Genomic DNA, 15,384 nt, shown 5'->3' with positions numbered 1-15,384 from the left:
CTGGCCAACTTTCCACTAAAACTACAAAAAATTAGCCAGGTGTGGTGGCGGGCGCCTGTAGTCCCAGCTACTCGGGAGGCTGAGGCAAGAGAATGGCGTGAACCCGGGAGGCAGAGCTTGCAGTGAGCCAAAATCACGCCACAGCACTCCAGCCTGGGTGACAGAGCAAGACTCCATCTCATAAATAAATAAATCAACCAACCAACCTTTTGGTCAGGTGCTATGTACCCCTACTGCTTTTGCCCCCACTGCTGCCCCAAGGCCTTCCCAGAGCCCCCACTGTTTTGCTGGTTTTCCTGGAGAAAGAAATTTGAGTTTGGAAGGAGGAGGCTGTCAGGTAAAAGCCTCCAGACACTCAGAAGTTTGTTTGCTTTTGTCTTGCAGAGAATGCAGCCTGTAAGGACAGAGCAGGTGAGTGTTGCCTAGCCCCAGACGCTGTACTTGACATTGCAAAGGGTGAGTTTTATTATTAATATTATTAATAATACTATTAATTATTGTATTAATATTTTTATTATAATATACCATTTATTACAATATATAATTATATATTACATATGATGTATTAGATAACACACAACATATAATATATAACAATATATGCTATATATTACATATATGTTATATATATGTGATATGCTGTATATATATGTTGTAATACATATTGTCATATATGTGATATATATAATCATGTTATTTATATTATATATAATGTGACATATATGATATATTGACATATAATCATAATATGTATGTAATTACATATTATATATAATTATATATTATATATCATATATTTATTTTTGAGATGCAGTCTTGCTGTCACCGTATATAATATACAACATTTATATATTACATATTTATATTATATATAATTTATATTTTATATATTTATGTTATATATTATATATAGTTATATGTTATATGTAATTATAGATACAATTATATAATGTTATATATTATGTCATTATAATTATATATATTTTATAATTTGTATATTATATATTTTTATAATATATAATAAATATATTTTACAATATATAATTGTTTAATATAGTATACATAATTATAATATACATCTATATAAATTGTATATATGTAAATGTATAATATATAATAATATATAATTATATAATAATATTATTATAATATTATTAATCACGGTTCAGTGGCTTTCATTTGACAGGCTCTGGGTGTCACCCTTACTGCAATCTTGCAAAATTGGGATATAGCCCATCCCCAAATTGAGGGATGGGAAAGGGCAGAGTCAGGGATGACCCCTCCCGAGGTGTGAGAGCCAGACGCTGTGGCTGGCCAGGCGCCGTCCAAACGAGGTCCCCCCATTTGCCCCACATGCCTTACCCCGGGTCAGGCAGCCCCAGTCCAGCAGGAACGCGCTACCAAACCATAGCTCTACCCAGCAGAGACAAGCATTGACAGACAGGTGGCCCAGGCCTCAGACAAGCACGTCACACAGAGGACCCTCCACCAGCCCCTGGCTGGGATCCGGAGGAACAAACAGCCGGACACGGCATTGTCACGTCCCTCTCTCTCTGTCCATCTGTTTCCCTGTATCTCTCTCCGTGTCTCCGGATCTCTCTCCCTTTCTCCCTCCCTCTCTTCATCTTTCTTTTCGAAACGGAGTTTTGCTCTTGTTGCCTCGGCTGGAGTGCGGTGGCACGATCTCGGCTCGCTGCAACCTCTGCCTCCCGGGTTGAAGCAAATCTACTCCCTCAGCGTCCCAAGTAGCTGGGATTACAGGCACTCGCCACCACGCCCAGCTCAGTTTTTTTTTTTTTTTGTATTTTTAATACAGATATGGTTTCACTATGTTGGCCAGGCTGGTCTCGAACTCCTGACCTCAGGCGATCCACCCGCCTTGGCCTCCCAAAATGCTGGGATAACAGGCGTGAGCCACCATGCTTGGCCTGAATATGTAGTCTTTTATTTTCACCTCCTTTCCATCCTCACCCCCGAGTCCCCAAGTTCCATAATATTCTTGTGCATTTGCATTCTCATAGCTTAGCTCCTACTTACAGATGAGAACATACGATATTTGGTTTTCCATTCCTGAGTTACTTCACTTAGAATAATGGCCTCCAGGGCCAAGCGTGGTGGCTCACGCCTGTCATCCCAGCACCTTGGGAGGCCGAGGTGGGCCGATCACGAGGTCAGGAGTTCGAGACCAGCCTGGTCAACATGGTGAAACCCCGTCTCTACGAAAAATACAAAAAATTAGCCGGGCGTGGTGGCGCACGCCTGTAGTCACAGCTACTCGGGAGGCTGTGGCAGGAGAAGGGCATGAACCCCGGGAGGCGGAGGTTGCAGTGAGCTGAGATCGCGCCACTGCCCTCCAGCCTGGGTGACAGCAAAACTATGTCTGGAGAAAAAAAAAAAAAAAAAAAGAGAGGCAAGAGAAAGGGTTTCTTTTATTAAACCATCAGATCTCGTGAGACGTATTCACTACCCTGAGAACGGTATGGGGGAGACTGCCCCCATGATTCAATTATCTCCCACCCAGTCCCTCTCACAACACGTCAGAATTATGGGAGCTCGAATTTAAGATGAGATTTGGGTGGGGACACAGCCAGACTCCATCACCCACTCTCTCTGTCTCTGTCCCTGTTTCCGCTTCTCTCTGTCTCTGTTTTTCTCTCTCCCTCTCTCTGCCTCCATCTCTCTGTTTCTCTATCTGTCTCTGTCTGTCCCCCTGTATTAGTCCATTTTAACGGACGAATGGGGATCCTTCCTGCCTCTCCCAGCTCCTGGGGACTCCAGGGGTCCCTGGGCTTGTGGCCACATCACTCCACTCTCTGCCTCCGTCTCCACATGGCCTTTTCCTCTGCATCTGTCTCTTTTTTGTTTTGTTTTGTTTGAGACGGAGTCTCGCTCTGTCACCCAGGCTGGAGTGCGGTGGTGCGATCTCGGCTCACTGCAAGCTCCGCCTCCCGGGTTCCCGCCATTCTCCTGCCTCAGCCTCCCGAGTAGCTGGAACTACAGGTGCCCACCACCACGCCCAGCTAATTTTTTGTATTTTTAGTAAAGACAGGGTTTCACCTTGTTGCTCAGGCTGACCTCGAACTCCTGACCTGAAGTGATCCGCCCACCTCGGCCTCCTAAAGCGCTGGGATGACGGGCGTGAGCCACTGCGCCTGGCCGTGTCTCCTCTTCTTATAAGGGCATCGGTCATAGAATTTAGGGCCCACCCTAATCCAAAATGACATCATCTCAATTTGCATCTTCATGACATCTGCCATGAACAGCTATTTCATCATAAGGCCCCACTGAAAGGTGCTGGGGGCTGAGGCTGTAAATATGAATGGTTTTTTCTTTTTTTTTGGTTTTTAATTTGAGACAGGCTCTCACTGTGTCACCCAGGCTGGAGGTCAGTGGCACAATCACGGCTCACTGCAACCTCTGCCTCCTGAGCTCAAGGGGTCCTCCTGCCTCAGCCTCCTGAGTACCTGAAATTACAGGTGTTTGCCACCATGTCAGTTCATTTAAAAAAACTTTGGGGCTGGGCGCGGTGGCACACGCCGGTAATCCCAGCACTTTGGGAGGCCAAGGCGGGTGGATCACGAGGTCAGATCGAGACCATCCTGGCTAATACAGTGAAACCCTGTCTCTACTAAAAAACACAAAAAACTAGCCGGGCGAGGTGGCGGGTGCCTGTCGTCCCAGGTACTTGGGAGACTGAGGCAGGAGAATGGCGTGAACCCAGGAGGCAGAGCTTGCAGTGAGCTGAGATCACGCCACTGCACTCCAGCCTGGGTGACAGAGCAAGGCTCTGTCATAGCATTAGCATTAGCATTAGCATTAGCATTAGCATTAGCATAGCATAGCACAGCATAGCATAGCATAGCATAGCATAGCACAGTATAGAATAGAATAGCATAGAATAGAATAGAATAGCATAGAATAGCATAGCATAGAATAGCATAGAATAGCACAGAATAGAATAGCATAGAATAGAATAGCATAGCATAGAATAGAATAGCATAGCATAGAATAGAATAGAATAGCATAGAATAGAATAGCATAGCATAGAATAGCATAGAATAGAATAGAATAGAATAGCATAGAATAGAATAGCATAGAATAGAAAAGCATAGCATAGAATAGAATAGAATAGAATAGCATAGAATAGCATAGCATAGCATAGAATAGCATAGACTAGAATAGCATAGCATAGAACAGCATAGACTAGAATAGCATAGCATAGAATAGCATAGCATAGAATAGCATAGAATAGCATAGCATAGAACAGCATAGACTAGAATAGCATAGCATAAAATAGCATAGAATAGAATAGCATAGAACAGCATAGAATAGCATAGCATAGAACAGCATAGAATAGAATAACATAGAATAGCACAGCATAGAATAGAATAGCATAGCATAGAATAGCATAGAATAGAATAGAATAGCATAGAATAGCATAGCATAGAACAGCATAGCATAGCATAGCATAGCATAGCATAGCATAGCATAGCATAGCATAGCATAGCATAGCATAGCATATTTTTGGCTGGGCGTAGTGGTTCATGCCGGTAATCCCAGCACTTTGGGAGGCTGAGGCAGGGGGCGGATCACCTGAGGTCGGGAGTTCCAGACCAGCCTGATCAACATGGAGAAACACCGTCTCTACTAAAAATACAAAATTAGCCGGTCGTGGTGGTGCACGCTTGTGATTCCAGCTACTCGGGAGGTTGAGGCTGAAGAATCACTTGAACCTGGGCAACAAAAGCGAAACTCCGTCTCAAAACAAAACAAAAAAATTTTTTTGTAGAGATGGGTTTTGTTGTCCAGGCTGGTCTCAAACTCCTAGGCTCACAGTATCCTCCCACCTCAGCCTCCCCAGTAGCTGGGACCAAAGGCGTGTGTCACCATGTCTGGTAATTTTTACATTTTTTTTTTTCTCAGTAAAGATAGGGTCTTGCTATGTTGCCCAGGCTGGTGTCAAATTCCTGGGCTTAAACAATTCTCCCACCTCAGCCTCCAAAAGTGCTGTGGTGAGAGGCATGAACCATAGCGCCCAGCCCCTCTTTTCTTCTTTCTTTTCCTTTTTTTTTCTTTTCTCTTTCCCTGTCTCCCTCCCTTTCCTTTTTTCTCCTTCCCTCCCTCCCTCCTTTCTTCCTCTTTCTTTTCTCTTTCTCTCTTCTCTCCTTTCTCTCTTTCTTTCTTTTCTTATTTTGATACACAGTCTCTGTTACCCAGGCTGGAGTGCAGTGGCATGATCTCACCTCACTGGAACCTCCACCTCCCAGGTTCAAGTGATTCTCCTGCCTCAGCCTCCAGAGTAGCTGGGCCTACAGGCACCTGCCACCACACCCTAATTTTTGTATTTTTAGTAGAGACAAGGTTTCACCACGTTGGCCAGGCTGGTCTTGAACTCCTGACCTCAGGTGATTCACCTGTCTCGGCCTCCCAAAGTGCTGAGGTGAGAGGCATGAGCCACTACACCCGGCCCCTCTTTCCTTCTTTATTTTCTTTTAAACCACAGGTCAGAGACACAACCTCCTTCCAGCTACCCAATCCTGGAACGTACACAGTGCAAATAAGAGCCCGGGAAACAGTGTATGAATTCTTGAGTGCCTGGAGCACCCCCCAGCGCTTCGGTGAGTGGGGTGAGCGGGGCGTGCCCCTCCTGTCTCCCTCACAGGTGAGTGGAAGCCAGGCGTGCCATCCTGGGTCACGGAAACACAGGCCACCCCCCGCCTGCCTGCCTACGGGTCACCAGTTCTTCATTGTTTCTTGGTGTTCTGCCCGCAAAGGAGAGGAGATTCACTCCCCCAGTTTGTGACCTCCAAAAGGAGCCTGAACCTGATGGTGACCTCACACCTTAATCTTATTCACGAGAGGAGACCTGGAGGGGAAACAAGGTCATCCCACTGACAGACACCCCCTAGGCCTTGGAATAACACCGAGGCGGGCGGATCACGAGGTCAGGAGATCGAGACCATCCAGGCCAACACGGTGAAACCCAGTCTCTACTAAAAATGCAAAAAATTAGCCGGGCGTGGTGTCGGGTGCCTGTAGTCCCAGCTACTCGGGAGGCTGAGGCAGGAGAATGGCGTGAACCCGGGAGGCGGAGCTTGCAGTGACCGGAGATGGCACCACTGCACTCCAGCCTGGGCCACAGAGCGAGACTCAAAAAAAAAAAAAAAAAATGTCTGCAGGCCAGGTGTTGCTCTCTTCCATCCAGAGTGGCTATGGACTCTGCAGCCGGATTCAGAAAAGGATTGCTTGAGAGTAAAAGCTGCTGGCCAGGCACCATGGCTCAGGCCTGTCATCCCAGCACTTTGGGAGGCCGAGGCGGGTGGATCCCCTGAGGTCAGGAGTTCGAGACCAGCCTGGCCAACATGGTGAAACCCCGTCTCTACTAATAATACAAAAATTAGGCTGGGTGCTGTGGCTTATGCCTGTCATCCCACAGCTACTACAGAGAATCGCTTGAACCTGGGAGGCAGAGGTTGCGGTGAGCCCAGATCGTGCCACTGCCCTCCAGCCTGGGTGACAGTGACACTCAGCCTAAAACAACAACAACAACAAAAAACTGCCGTTGCTTCCTGAGCCGATCTAAAAGCAGGTCTCCTCTCCTATGATTCAAACAATGAACCATTCTGGAAACAGCACAGCCGGAGGCCGAATCTCCCAGGCCCCAGCTCTCCCCCGAGAGGCTTTAGCTTAGGTGTGTCCCGGAGCTAATCACAGCTCACCTCCTGCAGGGCTCAGGAGGATCCTTCCATCTCAACCTCCCAAGTAGCTGGGACGACAGGGATGGCTTGAGTCCAGGAGGTTGAGGCTGCAGTGAGCTGTGATTGCACCGTGGCCCTCCGGCCTAGGCTGACAGAGGGAGACTCTGTCTGAGAGAGAGACAGAGAGAGAGACAGACTGGCCACAAATGTGTGTGGATTAAAGAACAGGAATTGGCCGGGCGCGGTGGCTCACGCCTGTCATCCCAGCACTTTGGGAGGCCGAGGCGGGCGGATCACCTGAGGTCAGGAGTTTGAAACCAGCCTGGCCAACAGGGCAAAACCTGTCTCTACTAAAAATACAAAAATTAGCCGGGCGGAGGCCTGGTGGAGAACGCCTGTAGTTCTAGCTACTCAGGAGGCTGAGGCAGGAGAATGGCGTGAACCCAGGAGGCGGAGCTTGCAGGGAGCCGAGATGGCGCCACCGCACTCCAGCCTGGGCCACAGAGCGTGACTCCGTCTCAAAAAAATCAAATAAGACAACCGTCTGCAGGCCAGGGGTTGCTCTCTCCCATCCAGAGTGGCTGTGCCTATGCACTCTGCAGCCGGATTCAGAAAAGGATTGCTTGAGAGTAAAAGCTTCTGGCCAGGCACCATGGCTCAGGCCTGTCATCCCAGCACTTTGGGAGGCCGAGGCGGGTGGATCACCTGAGGTCAGGAGTTCGAAACCAGCCTGGCCAAGGTGATGAAACCCCGTCTCTATTAGAAATAGAAAAATTAGCCGGGCGCGGTGGCTCAAGCCTGTAATCCCAGCACTTTGGGAGGCCGAGACGGGGGGATCACGAGGTCAGGAGATTGAGACCATCCTGGCTGACACGGTGAAACCCCGTCTCTACTAAAAAATACAAAAAACTAGCCGGGTGAGGTGGTGGGCGCCTGTAGTCCCAGCTACTCGGGAGGCTGAGGCAGGAGAATGGCGTAGACCCGGGAGGCGGAGCTTGCAGTGAGCTGAGATCCGGCCACTGCACTCCAGCCTGGGCGACAGAGCGAGACTCCGTCTCCAAAAAAAAAAGAAAAATTAGCTGGGCGTGGTGGCAGGTGCCTGTAGTCCCAGCTATTGGGGAGGCTGAGGCAGGAGGAGAATCGCTTGAACCCGGGAGAGGGAGGTTGCAGTGCGCTGAGATCAGATTGCAGCACTGCACTGCAGCCTGGCCACAGAGCCAGACTCCTCAAAAAAAAAAAAAAAAATTAATACACACAAAATACACAACACACACACACACACGCAACAGAGCATGAGTCCTTCTCAAAAAAAAAAAAATTAATACACACAAAATAACACACACACACACGCAACAGAGCATGACTCCTCAAAAAAAAAAAAAAATTAATACACACAAAATACACAACACACACACGCAACAGAGCATGACTCCTTCTCAAAAAAAAAAAATTAATACACACAAAATACACAACACACACACACGCAACAGAGCATGACTCCTTCTCAAAAAAAAAAAATACAAAATACACAACACAGACACACGCAACAGAGCATGACTCCTCAAAAAAAAATTAATACACACAAAATACACAACACACACACGCAACAGAGCATGACTCCTCCTCAAAAAAAAAAAAATACACACAAAATACACAACACACACACACGCAACAGAGCATGACTCCTCAAAAAAAAAAAAATACACACAAAAAAAACACACACACACAGGCAACAGAGCATGACTCCTTCTCAAAAAAAAAAAATACAAAATACACAACACACACGCAACAGAGCATGACTCCTTCTCAAAAAAAAATTAATACACACAAAATACACAACACACACACGCAACAGAGCATGACTCCTCAAAAAAAAAATACACACAAAATACACAACACACACACACGCAACAGAGCATGACTCCTTCTCAAAAAAAAAAAAAAATACAAAACACACACGCAACAGAGCATGACTCCTCAAAAAAAAAAATACACACAAAATACACAACACAGACACACGCAACAGAGCATGACTCCTCAAAAAAAAAAAAAATTAATACACACAAAATACACAACACACACACGCAACAGAGCATGACTCCTCAAAAAAAAAAAATTAATAGACACAAAAAATACACAACACACACACACACGCAACAGAGCATGACTCCTTCTCAAAAAAAAAAAAAATACACACAAAATACACAACACAGACACACGCAACAGAGCATGACTCCTCAAAAAAAAAAACACACACAAAATACACAACACACACACACGCAACAGAGCATGACCCCTCCTCAAAAAAAAAAAAAAAATTAATACAAAATACACAACAGACACACGCAACAGAGCATGACTCCTCAAAAAAAAAAATACAAAATACACAACACACACACACGCAACAGAGCATGACTCCTCAAAAAAAAAATTAATACAAAATACACAACACAGACACACTCCGTGACACCCAGAAAATCGAGTTCCAAGCACGCACGCCGGTGGTGCCTCAGCTTCCCCCACCCCGGGCTGACCGCACCCAAAGCACCTGCCAGGCTGCGGGGCACAGTGGACGCCCCGGCGCTCCCCGTGTCCCCAGCACCAGGCAGACGGGGATCCACGTGTCTTCCAACTCCCTTAGGCTTCCGGGATGGGGCTGGGAGGCCCGGATGTCGCACCGGGTCCCGGGACGCAGAGCTCCGGGCTGGGGCTGGGAGGCCCGGATGTACCTCCTTGTCCTGGGACGCAGGGTTCCGGGCTGGGGCTGGGAGGCCCGGATGTACCTCCTTGTCCTGGGACGCAGGGTTCCGGGCTGGGGCTGGGAGGCCCGGATGTCGCTCCGGGTTCCAGGCTGGGAGGTCCGGATGTCGCTCCGGGTTCTGGGACGCAGGGTTCCGGGCTGAGGCTGGGAGGCCCGGATGTCGCTCTGGGTCCCGAGACGGAGGGTTCCGGGCTGGAGCTGGGAGGCCCCGACGTCACTCCGGGTTCCGGGACGCAGGGTTCCAGGCTGGGAGGCCCGGATGTCGCTCTGGGTCCCGAGACACAGGGTTCCGGGCTGGGAGGTCCGGATGTCGCTCCGGGTCCTGGGACGGAGGGTTCCGGGCTGGGGCTGGGAGGCCCGGATGTCACTCCGGGTCCCTGGACTCAGGGTTCCAGGCTGAGGATGGAAGGCCCGGATGTCCCTCCTTCTCCCGGGACGCAGGGCTCCGGGCTGGGGCTGGGAGGCCCGGATGTCCCTCCTTGTCCAGGGACTCAGGGTTCCGGGATGGGAGGTCCGGATGTCGCTCCGGGCTCCAGGTTGGGGCTGGGAGGCCCGAATGTACTTCCTTGTCCTGGGACGCAGAGTTCCGGGCTAGGAGGTCCGGATGTTGTTCCGGGTCCCGGGACGCAGAGTTCCGGGATGGGAGGCCCGGATGTACGCTCCGGGTCCAGGCTGGGGACGAGGCCCGACGTCGCTCCGGGTCCCAGGACTGCAGGGTTCCAGGCTGGGAGGTCCGGATGTCGCTCCGGGTTCCAGGCTGGGGACGGGAGGCCCGGACGTCGCTCCGGGTCCCAGGACGCAGGGTTCCAGGCTGGGAGGTCCGGACGTCGCTCCGGGTCCCAGGACGCAGGGTTCCAGGCTGGAGGTCCGGATGTCGCTCCGGGTCCCAGGACGCGGGTCCAGGCTGGGGGTCCGGACGTCGCTCCGGGTCCCGGGCAGGGTTCCAGGCTGGGAGGTCCGGACGTCGCTCCGGGTCCCAGGACGCAGGGTTCCAGGCTGGGAGGTCCGGACGTCGCTCCAGGTCCCGAGACACAGGGTCCGGGCTGTGAGGTCCGGATGTCGCTCCGGGTCCTGGGACACAGGGTTCCGGGCTGGGGCTGGGAGGCCCGGATGTCCCTCCTTGTCCGGGAACGCAGGGTTCCGGGCTGGGAGGTCCGGATGTCGCTCCGGGTCCTGGGACGGAGGGTTCCGGGCTGGGGCTGGGAGGCCCGGACGTCCCTTCTTGTCCGGGGACATAGGTGGCCCGCAGGTGGTCACGGTTCCTGTGCGGGTGGCAGGACGGGGGTGTTCCCCTGGACGCCTCCCCATGTGGCAGCCACCTGTCTGCTTTCCAGGGCTGTGGGGAGAGCCCATGGTCCCTGATCCCCCTAGACCGAGGCCCCGGTCCGTGACCCTCTCCCCCTAGACCGAGGCCCCGGTCCGTGACCCTCTCCCCCTAGACCGAGGCCCCGGTCCGTGACCCTCTCGTCCTCTCCCCCTAGACCGAGGCCCCGGTCCGTGACCCTCTCCCCCTAGACCGAGGCCCCGGTCCGTGACCCTCTCCCCCTAGACTGAGGCCCCGGTCCGTGACCCTCTCCCCCTAGACCGAGGCCCCGGTCCGTGACCCTCTCCCCTTCCCCCTAGACCGAGGCCCCGGTCCGTGACCCTCTCCCCCTAGACCGAGGCCCCGGTCCGTGACCCTCTCCCCCTAGACCGAGGCCCCGGTCCGTGACCCTCTCCCCCTAGACCGAGGCCCCGGTCCGTGACCCTCTCGTCCTCTCCCCCTAGACCGAGGCCCCGGTCCGTGACCCTCTCCCCCTAGACCGAGGCCCCGGTCCGTGACCCTCTCGTCCTCTCCCCCTAGACCGAGGCCCCGGTCCGTGACCCTCTCGTCCTCTCCCCCTAGACCGAGGCCCCGGTCCGTGACCCTCTCCCTCTCCCCCTAGACCGAGGCCCCGGTCCGTGACCCTCTCGCCCTCTCCCCCTAGACCGAGGCCCCGGTCCGTGACCCTCTCGTCCCTCTCCCCCTAGACCGAGGCCCCGGTCCGTGACCCTCTCCCCCTAGACCGAGGCCCCGGTCCGTGACCCTCTCCCCCTAGACTGAGGCCCCGGTCCCGTGGCCCTCTCCCCCTTCCTCCAGACCGAGGCCCCGGTCCGTGACCCTCTCCCCCTAGACCGAGGCCCCGGTCCGTGACCCTCTCGTCCTCTCCCCCTAGACCGAGGCCCCGGTCCGTGACCTCTCGCCCTCTCCCCTCTCCCCCTAGACCGAGGCCCCGGTCCGTGACCCTCCGTCCTCTCCCCCTAGACCGAGGCCCCGGTCCGTGACCCTCTCCCCCTAGACCGAGGCCCCGGTCCGTGACCCTCTCCCCCTAGACTGAGGCCCCGGTCCGTGGCCCTCTCCCCCTTCCTCCAGACCGAGGCCCCGGTCCGTGACCCTCTCCCCCTAGACCGAGGCCCCGGTCCGTGACCCTCTCGTCCTCTCCCCCTAGACCGAGGCCCCGGTCCGTGACCCTCTCCCCCTAGACCGAGGCCCCGGTCCGTGACCCTCTCCCCCTAGACTGAGGCCCCGGTCCGTGGCCCTCTCCCCCTTGACCGAGGCCCCGGTCCGTGACCCTCTCGTCCTCTCCCCCAGAGTGCGACCAGGAGGAGGGCGCGAGCTCGCGTGCCTGGCGGACGTCGCTGCTGATCGCGCTGGGGACGCTGCTGGCCTTGCTCTGTGTGTTCCTCATCTGCAGAAGGTGAGCCCTCCAGGGCATCCGTGGGGGTCCCTCTTGTTTCCAGTGCGACCCTGAAAGTTATTCACAGAACCGTCCTGAGCATCATTAGGAGCATTTTTGCGACTGAGTCTCGCTCTTGTGGCCCAGGCTGGGGTGCAACGGCGCGATCTCGGCTCAGTGCAGCCTCCGTCTCCTGGGTTCAAGTGATCCTCCGGCCTCGGCCTCCCCAGTAGCTGGGATTACAGGCGCCCAGCAACACACCCAGCTAATTTTTACAGTTTTAGTAGCGATGGGGTTTTGCCAGGTGGACCAGGCTGGTCTCGAACTCCTGACCTCAGTTGATCTGTCCGCCTCGGCCTCGCAAAGTGCTGGGGTGACAGGCGTGAGCCACTGTGCCCGGCCAGACCCAGTCTCCTTGCCAGGCATCAGAGCTTCACAAACTGTCAAATGGGTGCAGTGGTAACTTCTATCTCCCAGAGGGGAAGGGGAGGAGGAAGGGGAGGGGGAGACGGAGGGGGAGGGAGAGGAAAAGGAGGAGGAGGAGTAGGGAGGGAGGAGGAGGAGGAGGAGGGAGTAGGGAGGGAGGGGGAGAAGTAGGGAGGGAGGGGGAGAAGTAGGGAGGGAGGGGAGAGGAAGAGGAGTAGGGAGGGAGGGGAGAGGAACAGGAGTAGGGAGGGAGGGGGAGGAGGAGGATTAGGGAGGGAGGGGGGAGGAAGAGGAGTAGGGGGGAGGGAGGGGAGAGGAGGACGAGTAGGGAGGGAGGGGAGAGGAAGAGGAGAGTAGGGAGGGAGGAGGAGGAGGAAGAGGAGTAGGGAGGGAGGAGGGAGGAGGAGGAGTAGGGAGGGAGGAGGGAGGAGGAGGAGTAGGGAGGGAGGGGGAGAAGTAGGGAGGGAGGGGAGAGGAAGAGGAGTAGGGAGGGAGGGGAGAGGAGGACGAGTAGGGAGGGAGGTGAGAGGAACAGGAGTAGGGAGGGAGGGGGAGGAGGAGGAGTAGGGAGGGAAGGGGAGAGGAGGAAAAGGAGGAGGAGGAGTAGAGAGGGACAGGGAGGAGGAGGAGCTGCAAGCTACTGGCTCAAGTCGTAAACTCCGTGACCTGAGGCACCAAGGCTGTGTTGGCAGCTGCACCCCGGGTGGCTCCGGTCCCGGCACCCTGCTCCCTCTTAGACACCAGTGCTTGCCTACGATGATTGTCGGGGGCGTGTCAGGGCCTCGGGGGCCGGGAAAAGGGAGACCCCTGGAGTAGATGACTGGAGTCTTTTGCTCCGTCCTGGCCCTGCCTGTCCTGGACACGCCGTGTCCCGGATGATGAGCTGGTGGGTGCTGGGTTCAGAGCTGGACCATTTCTCTTTCCTCCGAGGTATCTGGTGATGCAGAGGCTGTTTCCCCGCATCCCACACATGAAAGACCCCATCGGTGACACCTTCCAACAGGACAAGCTGGTATGTTACGTCTTCCGCCGCGGGAGGGGTCTGGGCGGGCGTGGTGGCCGGTTTGGGAGGCCCAGGCGGGCGGACAGTTTGAGGCCAGGAACTCGAGACCAGCCTGGCCAACATGCAGAAACTCCGTCCCTACTAAAAATACAAAATCAGCCGGGCGTGGTGCTGTGTGCACCTGTAATCCCAGCTACTTGGGAGGCTGAGGGAGGAGGATCTCTTGAACCCGGGAGGCGGAGGCTGCAGTGAACGACGATCGAGCCACCGCACTCCAGCCTGGGCGACCAGAGTGAGACGCCCTGGACTAGGCGGCTGGACACCGTCTGCCAAAATCTGCAGGATGAAGGGGGTGGGGGGGACACCGGGCTCCCCGCCCACCGTGATCACGGGCTGTCTCGGCGCCCCACACACCAGGGAACAGCGGATTTTTTTCTTTTTTTTTTTTTTTGAGACGGAGGTTTGCTCTTCTTGCCCAGGCTGGAGGGCAGTGGTGCGATCTCAGCTCACCACAACCTCCACCTTCCCGGTTCAGGGTTCGAGCGATTCTCGTGCCTCAGCCTCCCGAGTAGCTGGGACTACAGGCGCGCACCAACACACCCAGCTGATTTTTTTGTATTTTTAGTAGAGACGGGGTTTCACCGTGTTGGCCAGGATGGTCTCGATCTCCTGACCTCGTGATCCGTCCGTCTCGGCCTCCCAAAGTGCTGGGATTACAGGTGTGAGCCACCGCGCCCGGCCCAAAGTGCTGGGATTATAGGCGTGACCCACCGCGCCCGGCCCAAAGTGCTGGGATCACAGGCGCGAGCCACCGCGCCCGGCCCAAAGTGCTGGGATGACAGGCGCGAGACAGCGCGCCCGGCCCAAAGTGCTGGGATGACAGGTGTGACCCACCGTGCCCGGCCCAAAGTGCTGGGATGACAGGCGTGACCCACCGCGCCCGGCCCAAAGTGCTGGGATGACAGGCGTGACCCACCGCGCCCGGCCCAAAGTGCTGGGATGACAGGCGCGACCCACCGCGCCCGGCCCAAAGTGCTGGGATGACAGGCGTGACCCACCGTGCCCGGCCCAAACTGCTGGGATGACAGGCGCGACCCACCGCGCCCGGCCCAAAGTGCTGGGATTACAGGTGTGACCCACAGTGCCTGGCCCAAAGTGCTGGAATTACAGGTGCGAGCCACCACACCTGGCCCTCAGAGCCGATTTGAGATGGGACAGGCCCCTGCGGATCAGGACCTGGGCTCTGTTATCTAGGGGTGCCCGACTCGCCCTGCCTCCTCTTGTCTCCGCAGGTGGTCTGGGAGGCGGGCAAAGCCGGCCTGGAGGAGTGTCTGGTGTCTGAAGTGCAGGTGGTGGAGAAAACTTGAGACCGGGGTTCAGGGCCTGCCGGGGGCTGCCTCAATCTCCCTGGCCGGGCCAGGCACCTGCACAGCCTGTGGCTGCTGGACGCGGCGCAGGAATGGACGTTCCTAACGGGGGGTGGGCGTGGGAGACGCCTGTGCAATGTAGTCGGAAGCTGCCAGGAAAAGGAAAGAACAGAACTTTTGTGTGTTTACTTCATGATAAAAGTGCCTTTTTTTTTTTTTTTTTTTTGCCCCACTCACTGGTCCCCGTCTCTGGATTCAGCCCCATTCCTCCAACACTACTAGACAGACGTTTCCACGTTTTTTTTTTTTTTTTTTTTTTTTTTTTTTTGGAGACGGAGTCTCGCTCTGCCGCCCAGGCTGGAGTGCAGTGGCTGGATCTCAGCTCACTGCAAGCTCCACCTCCCAGGTTCCCGCCATTCTCCTGCCTCAGCCT

General features: G+C 54.3%; 1 protein-coding gene across 3 annotated transcripts in view; it reads left to right on the top strand.

Annotated features, from left to right (window-relative positions):
* The window catches only part of LOC126946851 (interleukin-3 receptor subunit alpha), a 39,201-nt gene extending 24,031 nt beyond the window's left edge, over window positions 1–15,170 (top strand). For all 3 annotated transcript variants that reach the window (XM_050777543.1, XM_050777544.1, XM_050777542.1), the window contains exons 8-12: window positions 385–411; window positions 5,504–5,618; window positions 12,071–12,176; window positions 13,512–13,593; window positions 14,877–15,170. In XM_050777543.1, the coding sequence (XP_050633500.1) occupies window positions 385–411; window positions 5,504–5,618; window positions 12,071–12,176; window positions 13,512–13,593; window positions 14,877–14,951 (405 nt within the window). In that variant the 3' untranslated portion in view covers window positions 14,952–15,170. The remainder of the gene's footprint in view (window positions 1–384; window positions 412–5,503; window positions 5,619–12,070; window positions 12,177–13,511; window positions 13,594–14,876) is intronic.
* The last annotated feature ends 214 nt before the right edge of the window (window positions 15,171–15,384 follow it).

The sequence above is a fragment of the Macaca thibetana genome, chromosome X (assembly GCF_024542745.1).
Source record: "Macaca thibetana thibetana isolate TM-01 chromosome X, ASM2454274v1, whole genome shotgun sequence".
NCBI lineage: Eukaryota > Metazoa > Chordata > Mammalia > Primates > Cercopithecidae > Macaca > Macaca thibetana.
Note: the sequence above shows the minus strand (reverse complement) of the source record. Positions and strands in the feature narration are given on the sequence as shown.